General features: G+C 44.2%; 1 protein-coding gene across 2 annotated transcripts in view; it reads right to left on the bottom strand.

Annotated features, from left to right (window-relative positions):
• The window catches only part of TAF3 (TATA-box binding protein associated factor 3), a 142,351-nt gene that overhangs the window by 27,205 nt on the left and 89,550 nt on the right, over positions 1–25,596 (bottom strand). Inside the window, exons 3-4 of one of the 2 annotated variants that reach the window (XM_081209913.1) lie at positions 16,424–18,222; positions 9,241–9,326 (exon numbers count right to left, since the gene is read on the bottom strand). In XM_081209913.1, coding sequence (XP_081066039.1) covers positions 9,241–9,326; positions 16,424–18,222 — 1,885 coding nt within the window. The remainder of the gene's footprint in view (positions 1–9,240; positions 9,327–16,423; positions 18,223–25,596) is intronic. The other variant, XM_081209914.1, reaches the window with a different exon arrangement.

The raw sequence follows: 25,596 nt of genomic DNA, 5'->3' as shown, positions 1-25,596 counted from the left end.
GTATGCATTACCACAAATATAGACTGCGGATATTTCTATACTGGGAATAATATGGAAACAAAACCGCTCATTGTATAATTTGCCCCCACCCATGCCTTCGCTTTCACAGTACATCCTTTATTTCCAAATGTTGCATCTGAACATATGTGCTACTTGACATACATTCTGAGATAACAGAACCATAGAATCTGCAGAGTTGGACGGCACCACGAGGGACAGCCCCCTGCAATGCAGGAATATTTTCGCCCAATGTGGGGATCAAACCCACGACCCTGAGATTAAGCGTTGATAATGTCCTGGAGTAAACTAACAATCTCTACTGGGAAATTTTATTTGGTAATCAAAAGTGTGGTGGAGGTGAGTGAAGGAGTTATTATTTATACCCCGCCCATCTGGCTGAGTTTCCCCAGCCACTCTGGGCGCCTCCTAATCAAATGTTAAAAACAATACAGCATTAAATATTAAAAACTTCCGTAAACAGGGCTGCCTTCAGATGTCTTTTAAAAATAGGATAGCTGCTTATTTCCTTGACATCTGATGGGAGGGCGTTCCACAGGGCGGGTGCCACTACCGAGAAGGCCCTCTGCCTGGTTCCCTGTAAGCTCACTTTTCGCAATGAGGGGACCGCCAGAAGGCCCTCGGCGTTGGATCTCAGTGTCCAGGCTGAATGATGGGGGTGGAGACGCTCCTTCAGGTATACAAGGCCGAGGCCGTTTAGGGCTTTAAAGGTCAGCACCAACACTTTGAATTGTGCTCGGAAACGTACTGGGAGCCAATGCAGATCTCTCAGGACCGGTGTTATATGGCCCCGGTGGCCACTCCCAGTCACGAGTTAAGCACTCAATAGCATCTCCCCTCCCTCCTTAGGATACATGTAAAGTAAAGGTAAAGGGACCCCTGACAATTAGGTCCAGTTGTGCTGACTCTGGGGTTGCAGCGCTCATCTCGCTTTATCAGCCGAGGGAGCCGGCGTGCAGCTTCCGGGTCATGTGGCCAGCATGACTAAGCCGCTTCTGGCGAACCAGAGCAGCACACGGAAACACCATTTACCTTCCCGCCAGAGCGGTACCTATTTATTTACTTGCACTTTGACGTGCTTTCGAAATGCTAGATTGGCAGGAGCAGGGACCGAGCAACGGGAGCTCATCCCATCACGGGGATTCGAACTGCCGACCTTCTGATCGGCAAGTCCTAGGCTCTGTGGTTTAACCCACAGCGCCGATAAGGTTCAAATCCTCTTGTCTACAAGTCATGGAGAGCTGCCCTTCCTGTTCTGAGAAATGGGTATCCCTGGAGACCCTTGGAATAAGACATCCACTTTTCTCCAGAACTGAAAGAAGCTCCCACCTGCATATAGGCTAACCTGATCTCAAGGGTAATGGTTTGAATGAGAGGAGTTAGGCAGAAACCCCCTTTTTAGACATCACAGAGACAGAGCTGGCCATTGACCAGCAGCCAGAGATGTCTATTTGAACTTTCAATATACTGATGAGATAGGACAGACTCTGCTAATACCCTCAAGCACAGCGCCTACAATGAGGAGCATTCACTCCCACTGTGCACTGAAAAGGCCAGACAAAAGGAAAGGGATCCAAGTCTGCTGCCTCTTTCTGTTAATTTAACTACATGTTTTTAGGAAAGGAAGGGAGAAAAGGTCCACACATGAGGAACATTCCCAAGCCTTCCATGACAATGTGCCGTTTCATTTCCTCTTCCTCTCATTTCTACATATAAAAAGAGAAGATTTTAACTTATCTTATCCCTGGGAGTCTCTGGACAAGGTAATAATATATATCACAACAGCCACAAAGCAGACAAATTAAAATGAACCGAATCAGTGCTAAATGTTGGGACCACGCAATCTGTCAGCTTAACACCTTTTCTCCCCCAAAAGATGCCAGCCTGAAGAAAAATTCTATCACTAAGTAGCTTTTAGCCAGTCTATTCTCCTTTCAAGATCCAGGGGAAAGGCTAAAAAATGGGACACACTAAAGTTTCAATTCTGTTATCCCACCATTAGCGCTTAGCCATTCACTGCTAAGTGCTCCTTTGTGCAATAATTGGGCTCGCCATTAGGTTTGTAATCAACAGAAGACACTGGCTGCCAAGTCCGCACTGTCTCCCGCCCCAGCTGTGCCTTAAAGCCTTCTACCGCTTTCTCTCTCCCCCCCCACCCCAAAGTATCACTTGTTCCCTGTCTTCCTATTTAATTCCACAGTCAAGTTCTCCTCCAGAGCTTTCTGCTGAATGGGAAGTGTCTCGCGGGGTAACCAACACTGCCCGCAGCTGCGTCCCACAATAGCTCCCTCCTGCTTGCGTTACAGCTTGTGGAAGATTTGGTCACGGTGCCCTAACTGCGGCAAACAGTGGTCCGATTCATAAAAACGTGCAGGAGGAGGGGCCTTCCAGCGGGATCCCTTTACCTGTTTCCCCACCACAAAACAAGGAACTAAATGGAATGGGTCGTGGGCGGCTTGGCCTGTAACGGAATCCCGCTGCCTGACAAGTCAATAAAGAGGCAACCCTCCCCTCCCCAGCCACACATGGAGAGCCAAGGTTAGAGGCAAACACAATTTGGATAGGCCTACACAGGGAGCTTAATGAGCCCCATTATTTGGCTATTGTGGGCAAACACTATGAAGCCAGTAATCTAAATTACCAAAGTCTGAATAACTTGTCGCTAAATGGCACACTGAGTTCAAAAGAAACCTTACAATGGCTTACTTATTCACCCTTTCAGAGGAGGACCATTGTCCCACCAGGAGCCCAGGACGAAGAAGGGATCCTAATACACATTCTGAGTGTTTTAAATTTATAAGAATCGCTGGACTACAACTACACTGCTCTGCAGCACCTGAGCGTAACACAACCCTCCCCCAAAAAATCTTATATGCGCCTCTATAAGGATCTAGTTATTTCCCTTATGTTTGTCCTGCTTTTTGTATTGCCCAGTCTTGGTCATTTTGAGTCAGAGTCAAAGCTTCTCAAGGCTTAATAGTTCCTCTTCTGTTAAATCCATACCTTCAAACTCTGGGGTGCAGGCGCTAGGGATCTGCAATTTGCCATAGCTCCCCTGGTGCATGTCCACTCTGCCAACCTGTCACACTTTGTGTGTTGGACCACAGCAAACTCTACTGCAACCATGGCAAATGCAATTGCTGAACAGGGTGTGAAATTATTGCAGGCTCTGCTCATGTGAAATTTCCTACTTTGTGCAGGCACTGTAATGCAGAAATGAGCATATATAGATAGATATAGATATAGATATAGATATAGATATAGATAGATATAGATATAGATATAGATAGAGATAGAGATAGAGATAGAGATAGAGATAGAGATAGAGATAGATAGATATATCCCATAAAGACAAAATCAAACTGTACTGCTGTGAAATATCCATACATCGTTAAATGGATTCAAAATATTTAAATCCGTTTTTAAATTTAAAATATAAACGTTTAAAATATTTCGTAAACTTTGTAAAAGCTTTGTAAAATTTCATTCTAGAGCTTCACCTTGGTCACACAGATCTTATTCATGATTCTCTCTATTGAAGGCAGACACTGTACGAGCGTCGAAAATTACTGTGCTACAGTGATAAATAATCTCACCTCTTGGTCAAGCAACTCTCTTTCAACCTCAGTTTTCCTCTCTGCAGTATGAGGACAATAACCCCAACCTGCCTTTCAAAGATAGTTGCAAGGTTTCCTGAAAAATTTTGACTACTTGACAGCGTCATATAAATGCTATGTATTATCATTACTGGCCATGTTCTTCCAAGCTGGTGTGCTTTAAGTTTTCAAAGAATGCACAGGATCAGTTGTAGGCATGTCCAATTTGGTACTCTCCAGATGTTGCTATACATCCTCAGTTAACACAGTCAATAATGGAGGCTGAAGTCCAATAACATCTGGAGAAAGCCAGATTGACACCAGTGATTAAAGTAAAACTAAATTGGATGCTGAAGTCTTGCTTAATGATTGCTTCATTGGACAACATCAAGGCCCACTGAGTCCAGCATTCTTTGCAAGATTCCCAGTAATCATCTCGTAGCCCACCAGAAACTGGCCAGTGGTTTGGGTCAAACATTTTTTTTTTTAAACTACAGTAGTGAATGGGGATGCCAAAGAAATCCCACTGGCAGAAAAACATTGGCTTTGTGTGAAATATTAATATATCTGGCAAAAAGGTTAATCAGACAATAGTTCTAAAAAAAAAAGCCAGTTTGTGACAACAATACACATTAGTTGCTCAAAAATCTATTGGCAATTTAAGTTCAAGAAGTCCACACAAGCCCTTTCCAGATAACCAATCTTAAATGCCTCCCCAAAGAGAGTGAATTAGTGATCTTGTAGCCTGATAACACAGGAAAACACACACATATGCACCAGCAGATCATTCAAATCATATAAAAAACGGTCATAGATTTCTCTAAAACCCAGCAAACTAATAAGTCCCAGATCCATTAAGGATAAGATCTTTCACAATAAATTAAATAAAACAATTTATTGAGGCCTGGGCTTGAGATAAAATAGATTTACTGGTTGACCTTTTATTCATTTAAAGAACAAAATTAGCTCTAATTGCATTAGAATGGAATCCAGTAAATTTCTTCTAATGTGGCATTTATGCAAGTGTTGCTGTAATTGTTTACTACAAAGATAGAAATGCTCTGATTATAATCTATTTTCCACTTGGTTTTAGTGTGCCGTCAAAGCACTTGCAAGAAACCACCACCTGGGATGTAACATGTCCTCTACACTTTGCTAGAGCTAGATTTGAATATCTAGTGACCCAAACCTGCATTTAAATTATGACAAAGGAAATCCGGTTTTTAAATAAGTTAGTGCATATTTTATTTGCTGGTGGTTCACCCAGCGGAATAGGTCAGCCTTTCCCAGTTTGGTGTTCGCCAGATATTTTGGACTACCATTTCTACCAACCCTGAAAATGTCCATGCTGGTGGAAGTTAGAGAGTTCAACTGCACCTAGAAGACAGCAGGTCAGGGAAGGCTGGAGTAAACAGAAGGGCTGTAACAGGGGTCTTATATGAAACTCAGTAGATGAACTTTATGCATTTGCTTGTGGATAAGACAAATGTTATGAAATGAAGGTGCTCTATCTGTTTTTGGTTGATGCATATAATGAAACATAGAAGGCACCATCTTGGAATAAGCAATCCCTTGGGTGTGAAAAAAGGAACTGATGAAAACAAGCAAAAGCCTATTTTCAGATGGTGCATATCACCCACCGCTTATCCAAATACATAAATGGTTAACCATTATTTTGCAAAATGCTGCCCCGTTGATCGAAAAGGTGCCCCTGATAAAACAAGTAAATGAGTAGCAACTTATTTATCAAATGTATATCCTGCACTTCGTCCCAAAGGAGCCCAGGGCGGCAGAGAAGACATTTGTCCAGATAATGGGGTTTGCACAGTGGCGTAGCGTGGGGGGTGCAGGGGGGGCCGGCCGCACCGGGCGCAACATCTGGGGGTTAGGGTTAGGGGGCGCGAATCCACGGGTTAGGGGGCGCAAAGCCACGGGTTAGGGGGCGCAAATCCACGGGTTAGGGGGCGCAAATTACTTGCCTTGCCCCGGGTGCTGACCCCGGGGAAGCGAACCCGGTTCACCAGATTACGAGTCCACCGCTCTTAACTGGAGAGCCAGTGTGGTGTAGTGGTTAAGAGCGGTAGTCACGTAATCTGGGTAACCGGGTTCGCGTCTCCGCTCCTCCACATGCAGCTGCTGGGTGACCTTGGGCCAGTCACACTTCTCTGAAGTCTCTCAGCCCCACTCACCTCACAGAGTGTTTGTTGTGGGGGAGGAAGGGAAAGGAGATTGTTAGCCGCTTTGAGACTCCTGAAGGGGAGTGAAAGGCGGGATATCAAATCCAAACTCTTCTTCTTCTTCTTAACCACTACACCACACTGGCTCTCTGCTAGCTGGAGCTGAAGGCTTTCCATCCTTGAGGAAGAGTGGATTTTAGTGTGGGCCCAGAAATTTGTGTGTGAGAGTGAGTGTGTGCGTATGAGAGAGAGATGGCAAGAGGCTCAGAGCAAAGTCCAAGACCCACTCTCAGACATGCTGAAAGTTAACTGCCCAAAGCAGCGTGCGTTATTAGAAATCTCTTGGCACCTTGTTGGGAATCTCAAGTAGGGAAAGCACTGCTGAGCTCAGGTTCCCATAGGGATCTGGTTGGTCACTGTGAGAACAAAATGCTAAACCAGATGGGCCTTTGGCCTGATCCAGCAGTGTTCAATCTGAACAAGAGTGGCTTACGAGAGCAATTTTAAAAATAAACAAATCCATAAACGATAAAACAGGAACCATACAATTTAGCAGCTCGGGAGACAACAGACTAGCATACCACAAGATCGAAAAAGTCTGGGGACAGGGATAATGTCCACCTGGTGGTCAAAGAGATCTTTGGTTTGGGTCAGTATCTTGAGGGTGGAGTTCTAGAGACTTTCCCCCAGTCACTATCCACCTCTGATGACTATCTTAAGACACGAGCAGGTTCAGGTTGAAGAACTGGAGAAGTCGGACCTTAAGGTTCCCAATTCTAAGCTGTCTGGAAACACTTGTTATCTCTTTCATACCACAGCATAATAGCCAAGTATATGGGTGCTCCTGAGAAAGAATCACATGTGATCTGAAATAAGTGACCAGGAAAGGAAGGGGCAAGGAGACTTTTAGTAATTCCACGACTGTGAGAGAAGTTACTGACCTCACCTCCAAGATGAAGGAGGGAAGAGAGGCTAGAGGACACAGAAGGTAGGAGAACTAAGAAGTGCAGACTTAAATAGGCAATTGGCATATATGGGGGGGGGGGGAGAGAAATTGCAGAAGCGGATGAAAACAAGCCACCTGCTCTGGGCACGAAAGCACCCATTTAGATGAAGCAAAGCCAGGAATTTAGATGGACATTTTAAATAAATGTTAGAAATTAGAAATCTCCATCTCTTGCTGGCTGTTTGTCTAAGCAGAGACGACCAAATACCGAAAAAGCAAGCTATGTTCTTATCTGTACGGAAAGGCTCTGTAAGACAGGATTGACGGACCTTAATAGAAACAGTCTGAGGGATGCAGACCTACAGTGGTGTTGCTCTGCTTATTTGGTCCAAAGAATTTCCAATTCCATCCTTCTAGTAGAGTGCATAAATCCCTCAAATCAACCTGCTTCTTTTCAGCTTTTATTTTTAATTTTTAAAAGAGACGTTTCTACATCATTTCGGTTCCCTCCTTCCCACATAGATACTAATGAAATGTCAAAAGATGCTCTGTAAATACTGACAACACAAGATGCTAAAGGCACAGAAACCGAGAGGTTAATTCTACACGTCGTGGTGGTTATTGCCCTAAAAGGCCTGAGCTGGCAGTGAGGCAAGATGGTGGCACTGTGGGTGAATAGTTCCCATGTCCGAGAAATTGGGACAGCTGCCAACCCCGGATGGGGTTGCACTTGCCCTGAAGGAGAAGGTTCACAGTTTGGGGATGCTCAGGTAACTTCAGTGGCTACAAAGGCCTTTTACCAACTGTGACTGGTTCAAAAGCTATGGCCATTCCTGGGAAAACCTTGCCACGGTACAGTGGTACCTCGGGTTAAGTACTTAATTCGTTCCGGAGGTCCGTTCTTAACCTGAAACTGTTCTTAATCTGAAGCACTACTTTAGCTAATGGGGCCTCCTGCTGCCGCCGCGCCGCTGCTGCATGATTTCTGTTCTCATCTTGAAGCAAAGTTCTCAACCCGAGGTACTATTTCTGGGTTAGCGGAGTCTGTAACCTGAAGCATATGTAACCTGAAGCATATGTAACCCGAGGTACCATTGTAATTCATGTGTTGGTTACTTCAATACTGGATTACTGCAATGCACTCCATGTGGGGCTTCCCTCGTGCATGATCTGGAAGCTGCAGTTGGTGCAGAACGCTACAGCACGATTGTTGACAGGAGCGAGGCACAACTCCACTTACCATGGTAAGTATGCCCCCCACTGAATGGAATGCGTTCCTCTCAAACCTGGAATTGAGGAGGGAGGGAAGGTTGTCCCTGCAGCCGTGCTGCCCTTTGGAAGCACAGTACAGTACGACTGCGGGGATAATTCCACTTCCAAGTAGCAACAACAACAAACAGTGTGACAGTGTGAATGTGGTGCAAGGGAGGCATGCAGAATTTGGATACTCCTCTTTCTACAGCACAAGTACAAAGGTGCATTACGCAGAATATAAAAGCAAGACAGTTGTGGACATGGCAAAGGAAGAACTGAGATGGTGCACTTTGGATTTGCTCCAGAAGCTTCTTGCTTTTAGCTGTGGCTTTCATTTTCTAGTGGGAGCTTGAACCTTCTCGCACCGGATGTCATATAGGATGTCAGGCCACTGGGATGGGGGGCAGGATGTGCTCCAAATGGCCTGGAAAACCTAACTAGGCTGATGGGCTGGAAACTCCCCACCACTGTCATAGACATTTCCTTTCCCTTTCACAAAGGAAGGCTGTACCACCAGACTTCATTTCTAGAAAACACTTGGGCACCTCGTTTTTCAAGTAACAGCTCTTGCTTAGTGTCCTCGTCTGTGTACAGGGAGAGACAAACAGAAGCCCTGAATCTATGCACGCAAGTTGCATGACCAGAGATGGCACCCCTGAATAGTAAGGTAAAGGTAAAGGGACCCCTGACCATTAGGTCCAGTCGTGGCCGACTCTGGGGTTGCAGCACTCATCTCACTTTATTGGCCGAGGGAGCTGGCGTACAGCTTCCGGGTCATGTGGCCAGCATGACTAAGCCACTTCTGGCAAACCAGAGCAGCGCACGGAAACGCTGTTTACCTTCCCGCCGGAGGGGTACCTATTTATCTACTTGCACTTTGACGTGCTTTCGAACTGCTAGGTTGGCAGGAGCAGGGACCGAGCAATGGGAACTCACTCTGTCGCGGGGATTCGAACCGCTGACCTTCTGATCGGCAAGTCCTAGGCTCTGTGGTTTAACTCACAGCGCCACCCACGTCCCTTACTCCTGAATAGTATAAAGGCTCTATTTGGTTGCAAAATTAAACATTCTAAATCATGACGGAAGCCAATTAGCATGCACGTTTGTCTAGGCAATATATTCATTAGAAATCGGGGAATAGTTCTTTAAACAGGATTTGCCAGGAGGAGGAAATAAACAAATGGGATGACACTGCACCCAGCCCACCCACCACCAAGATTTTATCAAATGGGGTTTACTTTATACTTACATCTTGTCCTGACCAGCCCCCACTCTCAGCGTCAGTCTCGGAATCACGGGAGACGGTGCAGGAACAACAGGTTCCACTTTCATCTGCTAAAGGGAACACATTTAACTGTTAAATGGGCTGCATCTCCTAAAGAGAAATGTAACACTGACAGTGGGACATTGCAGGAAATTACCGAATTTTTTGCTCTGTAAGACTCACTTTTTCCCTCCTAAAAAGTAAAGGGAAATGTGTGTGTGTCTTATGGAGCGAATGCAGGCTGCGCAGCTATCCCAGAAGCCAGAACAGCAAGAGGGATTGCTGCTTTCACTGCGAAGCGATCCCTCTTGCTGTTCTGGCTTCTGAGATTTTTTTCTTGTTTTCCTCCTCCCAAAACTAGGTGTGTCTTGTGGTCTGGTGCGTCTTATAGAGCGAAAAAATACGGTATTTTACGGGAAAGGAAGCACGTAACTTTACCACGGAACAGATTCTGGTTAAAATGAGAAAAGGCTGCGCAGCAGATTTTGCATTTACTCCTCACGACAGAATGGTTTAGTGTGATATTTAAGTGGAATTTTTAAAACTGTGCTGTCTTTGTATGACATTGCGCTGTGTAAATGGACATAATTCCATCCCCAAGATACCTGGAATCCAAAAGTTTGGTTTGAAATGAAACCTAAATGGTGCCAAGGACCAGGAATCAGAGTCTTCTTAGAATCACAGAAGTGTAGAGTTGGAAGGGTCCCCGAGGGTCATCTAGTCCAACCCCCTTCAATGCAGGTGATGAAGGCAAATATAAAGGCCATCTGGTGTCAAAAGGAAGATGGATTTGGCTGAGCCCTCCTGGGGAGGTCATTCCACATACTGGGTGCCACAACTAAAAAGGCCCTCTCTGGTCACCTCCTACCTAACTTCAGAAGGCAAGGTCAGTCAGAGGAAAACTTGGAAGGATTCTAACTAGTAGATTAAAGCTAAAGCGCACCTGAAATAAATACAATGATGGCCCTTGAACTTGTTTACATGTTGAAGTCATTCTGGCTCTGGTGTGTTCTTCTACAATAGAAAACCTCATATGCTATATTTCTAAGACAGACAGACAGACAGACAGACAGACAGACAGATAGATGATAGGGTTTTTCCTTCTACTAACAAGTGGTAGTTTTTCCCATCTCAGTTTTTTATGTCTTTGCATTTAAAACTGTCCCTTTCCTTAAGAATCCTCAGGAGGCACTGATATTTTGCAAAAGTGTATTCAAAGTTAATTGGCCGAGAGCCAGTGGATGAATCAGCAAGGTGCCCTAATAAACACCATTAATCACCTTCCTCTCCAGTCTTTGGCTTTAGGATTCAGTGCAGACACTCACACAGCAGGCTAGGCTTGTACGTCATTGTTTGTTGTCATTTATTCAATGCGCTATATAACAGGAGCTGGCAAACACGCACACAGGAATTGTCTTCTTGGGCTAAGAGCAAAGACAATCTGGTCCGGTGTTCTGTTTCATTAACAGCCAACCTAAGGCACTTCTGCGCTTCCAAACAAGGAGTAAAGACGGGGGTCTTCCTATCCTGTTTTGTTCCAAGCAACTGGCATTCAGAGATATACTGTATTGGGAAGTTCCATTTGGCTCTCACAGCTAATACCCATTGTTTGTTGTTTCAGGTTGCTACCGTTCATAGGGAGTCCAAAGGAAAGGGGTGTGTGGTGCTTATACCCAAAATCTCTCGGTGACAGCAGAATTGGGGGGGGGGGACGGACAGCACCCTGGATCGGAGTACAGTGGTGCCTCGCAAGACGAAATTAATCCGTTCCGCGAGTCTCTTCATCTAGCAGTTTTTTCGTCTTGCGAAGCAACCCTATTAGCGGCTTAGCGCTATTAGCGGTTTAGTGGCTATTAAAGGCTTAGCGGATTAGCAGCTAAAAGGCTATTAGCGGCTTAGTGGCTTAGAAAAAGGGGGGGAGCGGAAAAAATCGGAACACTCGCAATATGTTTTCGTCTTGCAAAGCAAGCCCATTGGGAAAATCGTCTTGCGAAGCAGCTCAAAAACGGAAAACCCTTTCGTCTAGCGGGTTTTCCGTCTTGTGAGGCATTTGTCTTGCGGGGCACCACTGTAGGACTGCTGCCCATGAACACATGCCTATGTGTCTGGGAGACTAGGCACTTGTTATAGTTCCATTCTGTTGGTAGTCTTTCCTTTGGATAAAGGTAAATGGTAAAGGGACCCCTGACCATTAGGTCCAGTTGTGGCCGACTCTGGGGCTGCAGCACGCATCTCGCTTTACTGACCAAGGGAGCCGGCGTACAGCTTCCGGGTCATGTGGCCAGCATGACTAAGCCGCTTCTGGCGAACCAGAGCAGCGCACGGAAACACCGTTTACCTTCCCGCCAGAGTGGTACCTATTTATCTACTTGCACTTTGACATGCCTTCAAACTGCTAGGTTGGCAGGAGCTGGGACAGAGCAATGGGAGCTCACCCAGTCTCGGGGATTCAAACCGCCGACCTTCTGATAGGCAAGTCCTAGGCTCTGTGGTTTAACCCTCAGCGCCATCTGCGTCCCTTATATACTGGCTGTGTATCTTGATAGACTGAGTAGAGCAAATTATTACCGAGCTAATGTTTGCGTGTGTGAATGTAATCATTATTTGTTTGTTTGTTTGTTTGTACCGCACCCATCTGGCTGGGTTTCCCAGTCACTCTGGGCAGCTCCCAACAGAATATTAAAACACAATAAAACATCAAACATTAAAAACTTCACTAAACAGGACTGCTTTCAGATGTCTTCTAAAAATCAGATAGGTATTTATCTCCTTGACATCTGCTGGGAGGGCGTTCCACAGGGCGGGCGCCACTACTGAGAAGACCCTCTGCCTGGTTTCCTGTAACTTCACTTCTTGCAGTGAGAGACTTGCCAGAAGGCTCTCGGAGCTGGACCTCAGTGTTTGGGCAGAACAATGGGGGTGGAGATGAGGCCATTTAATAATGTAATAATGTTTAGCTTTTGAGCTGCTGTTTTGTTAGCACTGTTTTATAGATTATAATTATCAATAATTGTTTTTGTGATGATTTGCCAATTGTGTAAGTCGTGTGCTGTCAACTGTGATGCTGCAGTGTGAGGTGAATGGTTTATAGGCCACTTTGGGATTTGCTTGAATGGAAGTGGCACAGAAATACAGCCAACCATCGATACACCTGCCTTACATGAATTCGCCAACTTTATTAGAAACTATCTAAGCTGGCAGCTGTCACCAGTTCTTGTGACTAAGCTACACAATGGTGAAATACATCCTATTGAGACTTCAGGACCTGCTATTCAGTTTCTGGGGGTAACATTCTAGTAAAATGGAAGAGGCAGAAAATTGTGTGACACTGTGCTGTTTAGTTTGCACCTTAAATATAGCCTACTGCTTGTTGCTTTATGATGTTCTGAAGCCACCAAAGATGCCACTGTATAAACAACTGTAGGAAAAACACTGTTTAAGGAATAAATTTTCAAGTGTCAGCATCAGTTGTAGCAGACATTTTATCTAATTAGAAAAGAAATCTTAACAGAAATCATGTTATGATTTTTTCTCCCCAATGACTAGTTTTCAAGCATGGAGATCCACCCAAAAGCTTGCTTACTTATAGGGTTAACTTTTGGGTCTCCTAATTTTTGTCCAACTGTCACAATCCGGAAAGGTTCCAAATGGTAACCTGAGTCTTTGCATTTAACAGGAAACCAGGAGGTTAGAAGAACCTCTGTATGTCTGTGAGAGAGAGAATAGATGCGTGCAAATGCAAGAGAAGCAGGAAAAGGTGGATGTTACGGAAAAGGTGGATGTTAAGGGAACATGAGCTTTCATTGGTTAAAAAATTAAAGAGCTGCAATTCTGGAGTAATACTGGAAATTCGGGCCAGCAGAAGAGCATTTACAGTGGATTACTAAGCTTCCCAAATCACCAAAGAAGTAAAGTCCAGCAATATAAGACTCCTTTGTAGCTAACTAAAAATACATTGTCAGTGGATTTGTCCAGTTTTATGTATAAGCAATACTTCTTTCACCTGAACTAATACTAGTAGTCATATAAGCCCCTTATTGCCATGTGCTGCATTTGCCCCCCTCTTTTTTTGCTAATCTTCAAGGATTTAGCTTCTTTGCCACATACCTCAGGGCACCAACTGATAAAGCTCAAACTCTCCGTTTTTCCAGGACACCAGCAGAGCGGCCTTGCAAAAAATGAAAATCACTCAAGAGATTTAAAAGGGGGGAAATTTATTTTCAAAATCCTGACTTGCAGCAAAGAGGTGGACTTTTTCGACTTTTTTTTTCCTCCAAAGCTTATCTGTCTAGATCAGTTTAAATTTTAATTCTATCCAGGGACTCTTTCATGCAGCCTGGCTTTAAAGTTTATCTTTTGACAGGGACTTTTCACCAAGGTAACAGGAAGCTTTGTCAATGTAATCTGCCCGAGCTTATATGGCTTTCCCTATAATACAATATATTTTAGGGCTACGAAGAATAGACTTTTAATAGGTGGTATTGTTCCATTATATTCCTAATGTTACACTGAATTCTAAAAAACCAGGAGACAAAACCTAGACAAGAACCAGTTATGGAATGGGAGTGGAAAACTACATTCACATGAATTATTTTTGAGTTTGTTCGCATGGTATGGTTTTGGTATACATAATTCCACCCCTTGCCCTGTATTGTGAAAGGCTGTGGCTATGATTAGTTATTCCAAAACTATTGTCATCTATACGTATTTATTTATACATGGTTTTCCACTGGGTAAGTATAATCCCCTACCTAGTTTGGTTATTAAGGGGATTTAAAGCGTGATTTCTTACCCCAAAGATTGCAAGCTAAATAGAATAAAATAAAAAGAGAAGTAGAGAGAGAGAGAGAAAGTGAAGAGGCAAATGGCTGGGGTGGATGGAAAAAGGGGAAGGTTGGAAAAGATGCACACACAGTTGCTAAAACCCAAATGACCTGATTTTCTCACTAAGGATACCACCTTGTCACGCACCTCCTCCCAAGCAGACTACGTATCTTTGAGCTGAGACAAACTTCCCTTGCCTAAGCCTGTTCTTTCCCCAGGACCTCCTCTTTTCTCAGAGAGGAGGACCACTGCCTCTCTGAAACTGGGGACAAGATTAACTGAGACAATACAGATGCCTCTCACCAATTATCTCCAATTCAGCCCTCGCTGCAGATGGTTGGGCTATGGGGAGCGTCTCCACCCCCATCGTTCTGCCCGGACGCTGAGGTCCAGCGCCGAGGGCCTTCTGGCGGTTCCCTCATTGCGAGAAGCAAAGCTACAGGGAACCAGGCAGAGGGCCTTCACGGTAATAGCACCCGCCCTGTGGAACGCCCTCCCACCAGATGTCAAAGCGATAAACAACTACCTGACATTCAGAAGACATCTTAAAGCAGCCCTGTTCAGGGAAGCTTTTAATGTGTGACATTTTAGTGTATTTTTGGTCTCTGTGGAAGCCGCCCAGAGTGGCTGGGGAAACCCAGCCAGATGGGCAGGGTACAAATAAAATAATAATAATAATAATAATAATAATAATAATAATAATAATAATAATAATAATTATCATCAGTATTGGCAGCCTGGTTTACTGCTCGTGAGGGAGCCCCATCCCCTCTCCTGCATGGCCAGGAGAACTTCTACTGAGTTTTGTTTCACTTTTAAATGTGGCAGCTAGCCTGGTAATAGGGAGCAGTTACTAGTTACTGGTCCTAAATGATCTACAATGGCTCCCAGTACCTTTCTGAGCACAATTCAAAGTGTTGGTGCTGATCTTTAAAGCCCTAAACGGCCTCTGCCCAGTAAACCTGAAGGAGCATCTCCACCCCCATCATCCAGCCCAGACACTGAGATCCAGCTCCAAGGGCCTTCTGGCGGTTCCCTCACTGCAAGACAAACAGCTACAGGGAACCAGGCAGAGGGCCTTCTCGGTAGTGGCACCCACCCTGTGGAACACTCTCCCATCAGATGTCAAGGAGATAAACAACTATTTCACTTTTAGAAGATATCTGAAGGCAGCCCTGAAGGGAAGTTTTAATGGTTGATGTTTTACTGTTTTACTGATATTTTTAATGTTTTGATTGGAGCCGCCCAGATGGGCAGCATATAAATAATAAAGTTGTTGTTGTTGTTATAAAGAGGAGGGAGCAAACTAATGCCAGTGAAAAATAGCAGCTAGATGTACATAGAGCTGATTTATTGGCATACAGGACAGAAAATGTAAAGTACCCTTTTGGAGATGCAGTGCTGGACCAGTAAAGACAAGAGGCCATAAATAAAATTTCCATTTTACCCTTACCTCCAACACCCCTGTTGTCCTATTCATCTTTAGAATGCAAGCTTTCCTGCGTATGTAGTCCCCTATATCAGGGGTGTCCAAACTTTTTTCAAAGGGGGCCAGATTTGATGAAGTGAGGGCCGACCCATGAGGGCCGACCCAAGTTGTTGACCTTTTCTTAGGATTGGAGTTGCTGAGCTTTTTTAAGGATTGATGTTATTAAGGTGTTTTGGGGATTTTACCCCAGGAAATAAACTGTCACAGGGGCCTGACCGACCGGCAGGCCAGATTAGGTTCTCAAAACGGACTTTGGACATGCCTGCCCTACATGAATAGTACAGGTACATTAACTTGAACGTGCTCAAATTTTAAAAGAAGACTTAGGGTAGGGTAAAGGTGAAAACTGCAGGAAAGGTGTGGATTTAGGGATCTGTTAACTTTTTAAACTTTCATAATTAAAAGACCAACATAAACAGAACTGCCCAAAGGCCCGTCTAGTCCAGGTAGCCAACCAAATGTCCATGGGAAGCCTGCAAGCAAGACCTGAAAACACTTTTGTGATTCCAAGTAACTGGTATTTGAAGTCATACTGTCTCCAACAGTGGAGGGAGAAGAAAGCCTTGACCTCTATCTGTCATGGATGCTTTAGCTGAGATTCCTGCATCGCAGGGGGTTGGACTAGATGACCCTCGAGGTCCCTTCCAACGCTACAATTCTAGGCTTCTATGATTCTGTCAGCCTAATTTTACTACTGTGAAATCCTTTCAATAAATTCAGTTTTTAGGTTTAAATATTTTACTGTTTCAGAACCCTATGAAGCATATATTTAGATGTTGCTCCGGTATAATTCTGCTATGGTGTGGGAAGCTGAGCAATAAAGAACCCCACCACTAAAATACACCAATTCCTTACTTTTTCGTGTTTGTGTTTCTCTTTCTCCTTTTCTTTCTTCTCCCTCTCCTTCTTTTCCTTCTCTTTCTCCTTCTTCTCCTTTTCCTTGTCCTTCTCCCTCTCCTTCTTCTTCTTCTTCTCCTTCTTGTCCTTCTTCTTTTCTTTGGGCTTCTCCTTCTCCTCAAAGAGTTTTTCCGGAAGGATCGTCGGGAGGGCCGGCAACAGCGACGGGAGTTTCATGGCAGCCGGGGTGCTGAACAAGGGCAGGGGCAGGTCTTTGGGAGGCAGAACAAGAGGCACTGACAAAGATTTATTCTTGCCTTTATTTTTCTCTTTAGCTTTCTCCTTGTCTTTCTTGTCTTTATCTTTCTTGCCTTTATCTTTCTTCTTGTCTTTATGCTTCTCTCGTTCTTTCTTGGTGCTGCCATCTTTTACCTTGACTTTTGGCTCATCATCAAAGTCTTTAATTTTGAACTTGTACGGATCCAAGTCATCATCTCTGATCAAGTCCTTCCACGGAAATTTTACTTCTTTGCCTCCATCTTTGTCTTTATCCATGTCTTTGTTTTTCTCCTTGTCTTTGTTCTTCTCTTTATTCTTCTCCTTGTCTTTGTTCTTTTCCTTCTTCTTCATTTTTGTCTTCAACTCTTTCTTCAGCTTCTTCATAACTTCTACTGAGGAAGCCAGCTTAGTTTTCTCCTCGTAAACTTTGAGCAGAGGCTCTGGAGTTGGTGGAGAAGCAGAGGGAGATGAGAAATAAGGGAAGTTTGCCGGCAAATTGGCAGGAGGACCCATATTTGCTTTTCGAATGACCTCATCTATGGAGTCATCCATCGTCCATGAAATGTCTGAGCTTGACGTTCCACCAGAGGGAGGAACTGGGGTGCTTCCTGCTTTATTTAAGCTGCTGTTAGCAGAAACAGAAGCTTTGGGGGTTGTAGTCTCTGACACAGAGAGTCTTTTAGGGCTAGTGAAAACATCCCCTTCCGATTCTGACCCTGAGGAAAACTCGAATGGGTCCGGGTCCCGTTCAGCACAAGCACGAGCAATTACAGCATCAATGGAATCGTCAATTGTCTTGTCAAGCACGGCCACTTTCTTCGCCGGATTCTCACTGTTTGGTTTCCCAGGGTCAACGGGGGTTGGCCCTTGTTTTATTTGGATATTCTCTTTCCCCATCTTTTCACTTAACGCTGCCAAGGGCGTTCTACTCGGGGTCTCCTGCTTAACTGCTACCTGAGGGACATGAACCGGAACCTTTGGACTTTTAGGACTTCTGGGGCTCTTGGATCGGCCCGGCGATTTCTTCTCTTTGGGTCCAGTTTTTGGAGAGCGGATGGGGCTTCCGGCCACTGCTGGTGATGGAGGAACTTTGGGCGCCTTAGTCTTCTGCCCTGGGGAGTTCGTTTTCACCTTTGCTTTAGGTGTAAATGCTCTGGGCTCCAACGGTTTGGAAACCGGCAACTGCGATTTTGCAATGGGAGCCAGTATGGGTGGTTCTGGAGAGAGAGGAGCCACATCGGCACCATCCTGAACGCAAACCGGGGAAAGCATGGGGGGCACCTTCTGGGCATTGATGGAACTAAGAGGCTCACGCGGTTCCACCGTCCCCTCTGGACTATCTCCTTTCACGCTAGCTAGTTTTGGCCGCTTCGTGGCAGGCATTTCCTCAGATTCGGGACTTTCTAATGGCCTCTTGCTCAAGTAGTTTTCATCGTTGACAGCCTCCTCTTCTTCCATTTCTCCCTCTTCCTCCAAAGGTACTTGCATGGCTTCTGCTGAAGTCCCGCCATCAGTGGGCACCTGCTCTTCCTCTTCCTCTGTTGAAAGAAACAAGTAAAGGGAAAGTTGTTAGCTTACTTAAGACAATGGCACAACTTTCTAGAGAGATCACAAGAAGTAAGCTCACATGGACTGAATGACTCAGTTTAAGAACTGTACAAAAACAAAGCATTTCACTTATCAGATACAGTATACGGATTAAATCGTACACAACAGCACTTTATTCACCCACCCACCCACCCACACCCATATATATAGTATTATTTTCATATTTTCAGAGAAATCCATTCTCAAATTGTGGTCCATAAGAAATTTCTCTAGTGCTATTTTTTAAAAAATCCATTACATCTACCATTTCAATTGGAGCCCATTGCAGCATCTCCCTCCACGTCAAGTGATTGTCTGCTTCTTTGAATCAAAATATCACAACCAGAGTAGAGATTCTAGGTGTGCTGGATTTCACTAGCAGGCCAAGGAAATATATATCCTCAGAATAATAATAATAATAATAATAATAATAATAATAATAATAATAATAAATTTTATTTATATCCCGCCCTCCCCAGCCGAAGCCGGGCTCAGGGCGGCTAACAACACTAAAATAGTGCAACATTATAAAAACATCATAAGAATTAATTAAAATCAAAATTGATGGCAACCATAAACTAAAGTATTGTAAAGATTGCCAAAGGAGGGAGTCAGGCTGTGCCCTAACCAAAGGCCTGATGGAACAGCTCTGTCTTGCAGGCCCTGCGGAAAGATGTCAAGTCCTGCAGGGCCCTAGTCTCTTGTGACAGAGCGTTCCACCAGGTTGGAGCCGCAGCCGAAAAAGCCCTGGCTCTAGTTGAGGCCAGCCTAACTTCTCTGTGGCCTGGGACCTTCAAGATGTTTTTATTTGAAGACCGTAACTTCCTCTGTGGGGCATACCAGGAGAGGCGGTCCCGTAGATACGAGGGTCCTAGGCCGTGTAGGGCTTTGAAGGTTAAAACCAGCACCTTAAACCTGAGAGAGAGAAATGTCTTATTTCCTTCCTTAAACCAACCAACCAACCAACCAACCTGAAACCTTATTTTTACTGAGTTTCACTGAAGTTACATGTAAAGTAGCAGCAAGGAAGGAAGAGCGAACCAAATAAACCAAAAGGAAACATAAACAACTCTGACTGACCACCGTGAGTTTTATCCAGCACTGTGTGAGTGGACTTTCACTAGCACAGCAGGGTTTCCCGTTTCTCTCCCAGGGGTTCTCTCCCTAAGCACCCCTAAATATCTGTTCCAGATTGTCCCCCAATTGTCTAGAACAGATTCTGCATGTGTGCAGGAAGCTGCAGGGGAAAGTAGGAGGAACAGTCCATTGTGCAAGCGAAAGTCTGTTGCATGAGCAAAACATCAGCGTTGGATACAATCCCAAGAGTATATATATATATATACATTTATGTATGTAGTGGCAAGAAAATATAGCTGGTCATCTAGAATCAAATGTCCCCTAATATGTGACACTTTTTGCTTATATCAGGGTGTGTAGCTTAAAAAAATATCAATGTAGCTACATGGAGTTGTATTCAATGTTTCCCCCCCCCCTGTCTTTCCTCCCAAAGGAGCCCAGGAAGGCAGGTTAGTCATATTCAGAGTCGACCAACTGAAATCAAAGAATGAGATTAATTTAGGTCCATTAATTTCAGCAGGTTTACTCTGAGTAGCACTTGGTTGGATACAACCAACGGTTCAGTCACAAAATGATTCTCTCGCTCTGCTACTGTTAAATAACCTCTGTACATTCATTTACCCAACTTCACAAAAAAAAAAGTCTGTCTGGTTTGACTTTAGCAACATGAGAGTGGGTGCAGTACACACTCGTCTTTTGCTTAACTATATAACAGCCCTCTTTTGAAGCTTAGTAATTGCAAGAATTTTAAAAACTCCAGCATGAAAGCAACCTGTAGATGCTATTAGTGAGGAATACCAAGAATTATTCGGTTTTTGGAAGGTGGCTGCAAGGAGGAATGAGTATGCAATTTTGTTATTTTAACAAACATTTTTTTTAATAAAATAAAATAAAATATTATTCTGAAACTGTGCAAAGTCTTCCTTTATTCTGAATCCAACTTAAAGAATCTCATTTGGAAGAGTTTCCTTTCAGGCTATGGGAGGGGATGTTTCTTCCCTCTAAAATGTGTCAATGCCCCGATTTAGGAGAGTTGAGTCAAGAGCCCTGGGCTGAAGCATGAATGAGTGCCAGCATCACAAATTAAGTAAAACGAGCTAACAAGTCGAGCTTTTGCCAAGGCCCAGAGGATTTACAGCAGCCAGTCCAGAGTGGAGACTTTGCCCGGGGATAAAGCCTTAGCCTTCTGTGAAAAACAGAAAAGTGTTAGGCAGTTCAGTTTTGCTTGGATGGGCATGCACATTTCTGTCTCTTAAAAAAAAGAGAAAGAGAAAGCAAATCACTCTTGACTGAGTCGGCACCTGCTAGAAATAGACTGAACCGCCAGTTTTTGTGCTGCAGGTTTCTCTAATCTGGTTCAATCATTATCTGATCTATTATGGGAATGAAATATGCTTTCTTGCCCTATAATGGTATGAAATAAGAGGGGAATGAGTGGTGGTGCTGGAAAAACATTTCAAATTCATAGGGAACAGCTTCCAAGTTATAGATGTCAGCCCAATGCAGGCCTGGAAAAATGCCTTCGCGTTGCTTAGCTTCCTGCATCAAATTCCAAGGGGCCCAAAGAACTATGATTCCCCCTAGCCCGTTTCAGAAAATACCTCTGATCACCCGCAAAAACACCATTCAATAGCTCCTCCTTCCAACAGTCCATCAAGAGTTATTAACAAGTCCTCTAAAAGGTGTTTCAGACAGATGTTGACAGGCCTACTAAAAGCCAAAGATATTCAAGGTATCTTGCGTTCTTAACAAGAGCATCTGCAAAGTTAAACCTCTTTCTAGATTGTATCAATTCAGACAAAAGGTGAGCTTTGACATGATTTTGTTCCTTCACAGCAAAATACAATTTTTTCTTCTATTTATGAATACGATTTATAGGCTACCTATAACTCACGTTCTCTGGGTGACTATAAACGCACTGTACGTGCAGAAACCCAAATGTCAGGGGGAAAACTAAGTTTGAATTCTTCTCTCTGACACGCTAGTTTTCCGTGTGCAGGAAATATTTCTGGATACAGGAGGATTCGATCCTATGAGCCCCCACCTGCAGCCTCAAAACAGGTTTACCTCTTCACCTGTTCTTTGTGAGCACTAGGCTTGAGTAATTGTGCATTGCCACTCTTCAATACCCAGGACAGCTGATAAATAATTCCAGGTTATACCCTGAATGAACGCAGTGCTACAATCCAACAATCTGACAGCAGCTCACAAGAATTATTAGAGAGAGAAAGAAATCCTAGCCATTTTGTATGGCATGGGATGGGGGCAGGCTGCAATGGAGTGCCTTACACTTCCTAAAGGCCTGACTTCCTCCACTGCTAAAATGGAAGAGCTTGAGTAAGCAAAATGTTAGCCGATATTAGGGATGCTGTAGCAGAGAGTTGTGGACCTCTTTCTACCCAAGGGCTGAATTCCAAGATGGGAAACTTTCTGCAGCAGAACCAAAAGCAGAAGTGTGCAGGGTGATGGACTAACAACTTCTTCTTCTTCTTCTTCTTCTTCTTCTTCTTCTTCTTCTTCTTCTTCTTCTTCTTCTTCTTCTATTTATATGCCAGCCATCTGAGTGGGTTGCCCCAGCCACTCTGGGCAGCTCCCAACATAATGTTAAAAACATATTCCAACCTTGAAAAAAAAGAGAAGAGTTTCCCATTAAAGTGGTACCTCTGGATGCGAACGGGATCCGTTCCGGAGCCCTGTTCGCATCCTGAAGCGAACGCAACCCATGTCTGCGTGTGATTCGCTGCTTCCGTGCATGACGTCATTTTGAGCGTCTGCGCATGCGGGAGCGGCAAAACCCGGAAGTAACACGTTCTGTTACTTAGCCGTGCAGATCAAAATTTGGGAGCGTATGAATATTTGGCTTGGTTTTCACCCTTTGCCTAAACAGAAAATGAGACTTACAGACTTAGGCCTAACTTTGGGAAGGAGGTTTTAAATGAAGATTTAAAATGGGCAACGTTTAAAACATCACTCTAAACACCACCACAAATCAACATTTTTTAACTTCCTCTCCCATGGAGCAAAGGGCCTACACAGTTGTTTCCATACAAACATACCCCAGCATGGGTCAGATTCCCAAGTGCTATGATGGCAACATGGGGGGAAAGCCATGGCATGTTGGTTCCTGAATCTCTGTAGTAACCAATGAAGGATCCCTTAGGATCCTTGGTCTTTTCAAAATGCCAGCTGAGTGGCAGCTCCTGTGACAGGGAGATGCTGCACTGTAACAGCAAAGAGATTTGAGCTATGAATGGGGAAGCTGCTGGCTTGAATCCCATCTCTGTTGTGAATTCCCCATCGGCTTACATTAAGGTATGCTCGCTCATCCTCAACTCCTCAACTGCAATATGGGACCTAGTTTACAGGGTTGTTAAAAGGCTCACAAAATAACGTGAAGTCCCTGGAACACTCTGAGGTGCCATATGAATGCAGTGGTACCTCCGGTTACAAACAGGATCCGTTCCAGAGGCCCGGCCGTATCCCGAAAATTCCTTAACTGGAGGACTGCTTTTGCGCACACACGAGTGGCAAACCTACTTCTGGGTTTGCCGCGGCCATAACCCGAAGATTCCATAACCTGGAGTTTACGCAACATGAGGTACCACTGTATTGTACCTTTGTTGTTGTTCTTGGCATCCATCTGCCTTGAGAGACAACTGAGTGTGCCCTCTGGGGTGAAGTCAAACCCCTGGAGAATCACAGCGCCTGCTGTGGCGGCAGAGGCCAGTAACTCCTAACTGCTCCCCTGGCAGCACCTAAGTGACCCCTCCGGGGCTCAGGCCTAGGCAATGTGTATGGAGGTCCTGGGCTGTCTAAGTGACAAGACCCCCCTCTCAGCCTAGCTGATGTGGTCCAAAGGAAAGCAGAGTAAGATGTTTGACAACAGCTTGGCTGCAGGAGTTGCTGGAAGGAGGTATACAAGGCAGCATCCAGCCATCTTAAGGACTCCGCTCTGGATTTGTGCAGGGTTTACTTGCTCCAAGGCTGTGGGTTAGTTATTTGCTAAGAGAAAAACTACCATCTTCTTCCAAGCAAGTCATTGCTCAAGCCCCTGGGGGGAGTGCGGTAGTGATAAGTTGTTTCTTACTTGTCTGCAAGGTTGGCTGAGGCTACCTAGTTTGTTTTACCATTTATTTACTTAGTAATTTCCTGCTGGGAAACCATGCAAGAAGTATACACATTTAAAAGCATAAAGATCATCAAAAATACTAAAGTACAATAGACAGCAGTGTAAGACTAGCAAAACGTCAACTTGCATGCCTCCGTTTTGCAAGTTTTCACAGCTAGAGGTCCTGCAGATGTAATTATCGGCTTGTGTGTGCACACACTTTTCTTTTTTTAAAATATCACTTCTGGAGTTCTCAAACAGGACATTCATTTTAACGAAGACTTTTAAACATCAGAAGGTAAACTGACTGTAGATTTATTTTTTTAAACTTGGGTTTAAAAACTTTGCTATTTGCCCTTAACCATAAGGGATAACGCAGAGCAGAAAAGTCTGAATGTAAAAACCAAACAGAATTAATTTCTGCATGGGTAGCTTCTGAAGAGAGAGGGTGGAAATATATTATTGCATGGTGGTGCCAAAATACTGGTCTGGGTTGCTGTTTTTCCTGTTTAGTACCATTAAGAACCCTCAGCTGAGAAATGTGTTAAGAATACAGTAACAACCAAAACCATCATCATGCATTTATACTGTGCTTTAAGAGTACCCAGCTTTGCTTAAAAAAATAAATAAATTATGTTGTGCTATACATTAGTTTGGTTGGGGATGCCTTGCCGTGACCACCACATACCTTGGAGATAGCAAGAAAATGACGGCAGTATGCAAGAGATACACAGTGATGAGCAACACACATGCGAAATAATTGGAAAATGCAGCACAACAGTGACAAAAGGGCAATGAGAAAGGGAGGGAGATAAATGGGTGGTACACAGGAGATACAGGTAGGCCCCATATACCTGCCAGACATAGGGGCAGCACGCAAAGAAAAGGACATGTGACTGGGCTCACATGGGAAAGGGAGACACAGAGAGATGGGCAGAGAACACTGGGACTGGCTGAACAGGAATTTGATGCAAGCTTCCAGTAGCAGCTGCAGCAACAACAAAAACAACAACACAACAACAGGATTTATGTAGTGTGCTAAAGTGTTCAAAATGTCTCATATATTCTGTATTTTTCCATGTATAAGACTATATTCCCCCCCCAAAAAAAAATTAAAATTGAAATTGGGGGTCGTCTTATACACACTGAATGTTGCAATTAAATAGTCTTAACTTGGGGCTCAAAAAATAGGGGTCATCTTATACATGGGGGCGTCTTCTACACGGAAAAATACGGTATTTAACCCAGAGTTCCTTGCAATAATCCTGCAAGGTAGGCCAGTATTGTTATCCCCATAGTGCAGGTTCTTTTTGTGGAGGCAAGGGGGAGAGGTGCAATGGCTGAGTTAGTTAGTTAGTTGCTTGCCTGATATCCCTGGCGAGCCGATGGCTCAATTAAGATTTGTAAACCGGAGAAGAGAGATCATCCGTGAGTTGCAGAGTTCGATTTTAAAGGAAGAAATGTGAAAACATGGTGTGTGTGTGTGAGAGAGAGAGAGGGGGGGGGGGGAGAGAGAGAGGGAGAGAGAGAGACAGAGGAAGCTATGCACAAATCCCATATAATTCTAAATAATTTCATTTGCTATGCTGGCAACAGTCCAGTTGCTCATCATCATATTTTTTTCCTCTGCAAGCTGCAGCCTACACTGCATCTTACCTTAAGAAGAGCAACAACCAACGGGGGGGACGGGACGGACGGGACAGCACAGAGTCAAAAAGCATCAGAAACAAACAAACCGCAAAGCTGAGCAAGTTTTCCTAGGATGTTTGCAACAGGCTCTCTCCCCCCCCCACTCTATCTGCACCTCAGCAATAAATCAGGCTTCTTAGACCAAAGAACTCAGTAAAGTATATGCACTATATTCCTTGTTTAAACATATTTCATTTTTCCCCCCTGTTAAAAATGAAATTATTAGCAAAGACAAGGTAATTAGGCAGTGACAACTTGCACACTGCAACCAATCAATAACAGGAGTATATTAACTGGGCTGACAGTTGTGTGACGCTGATGGGTTATAAATGGCTCGAGACTGACCTGCGGAAACACAGCCTTTCCCTAACATTCTGCAGAATGAAAAGGAGAGAGCCCTAAAATGCTATATAAGCAAGCTAACCTGAAATGACACCTAGTATTATAAATG

This window comes from Podarcis bocagei (assembly GCF_964188305.1).
Source record: "Podarcis bocagei genome assembly, chromosome: 10".
NCBI classification, from domain to species: domain Eukaryota; kingdom Metazoa; phylum Chordata; class Lepidosauria; order Squamata; family Lacertidae; genus Podarcis; species Podarcis bocagei.
This window is presented reverse-complemented; position numbering and strand designations above follow the sequence as displayed.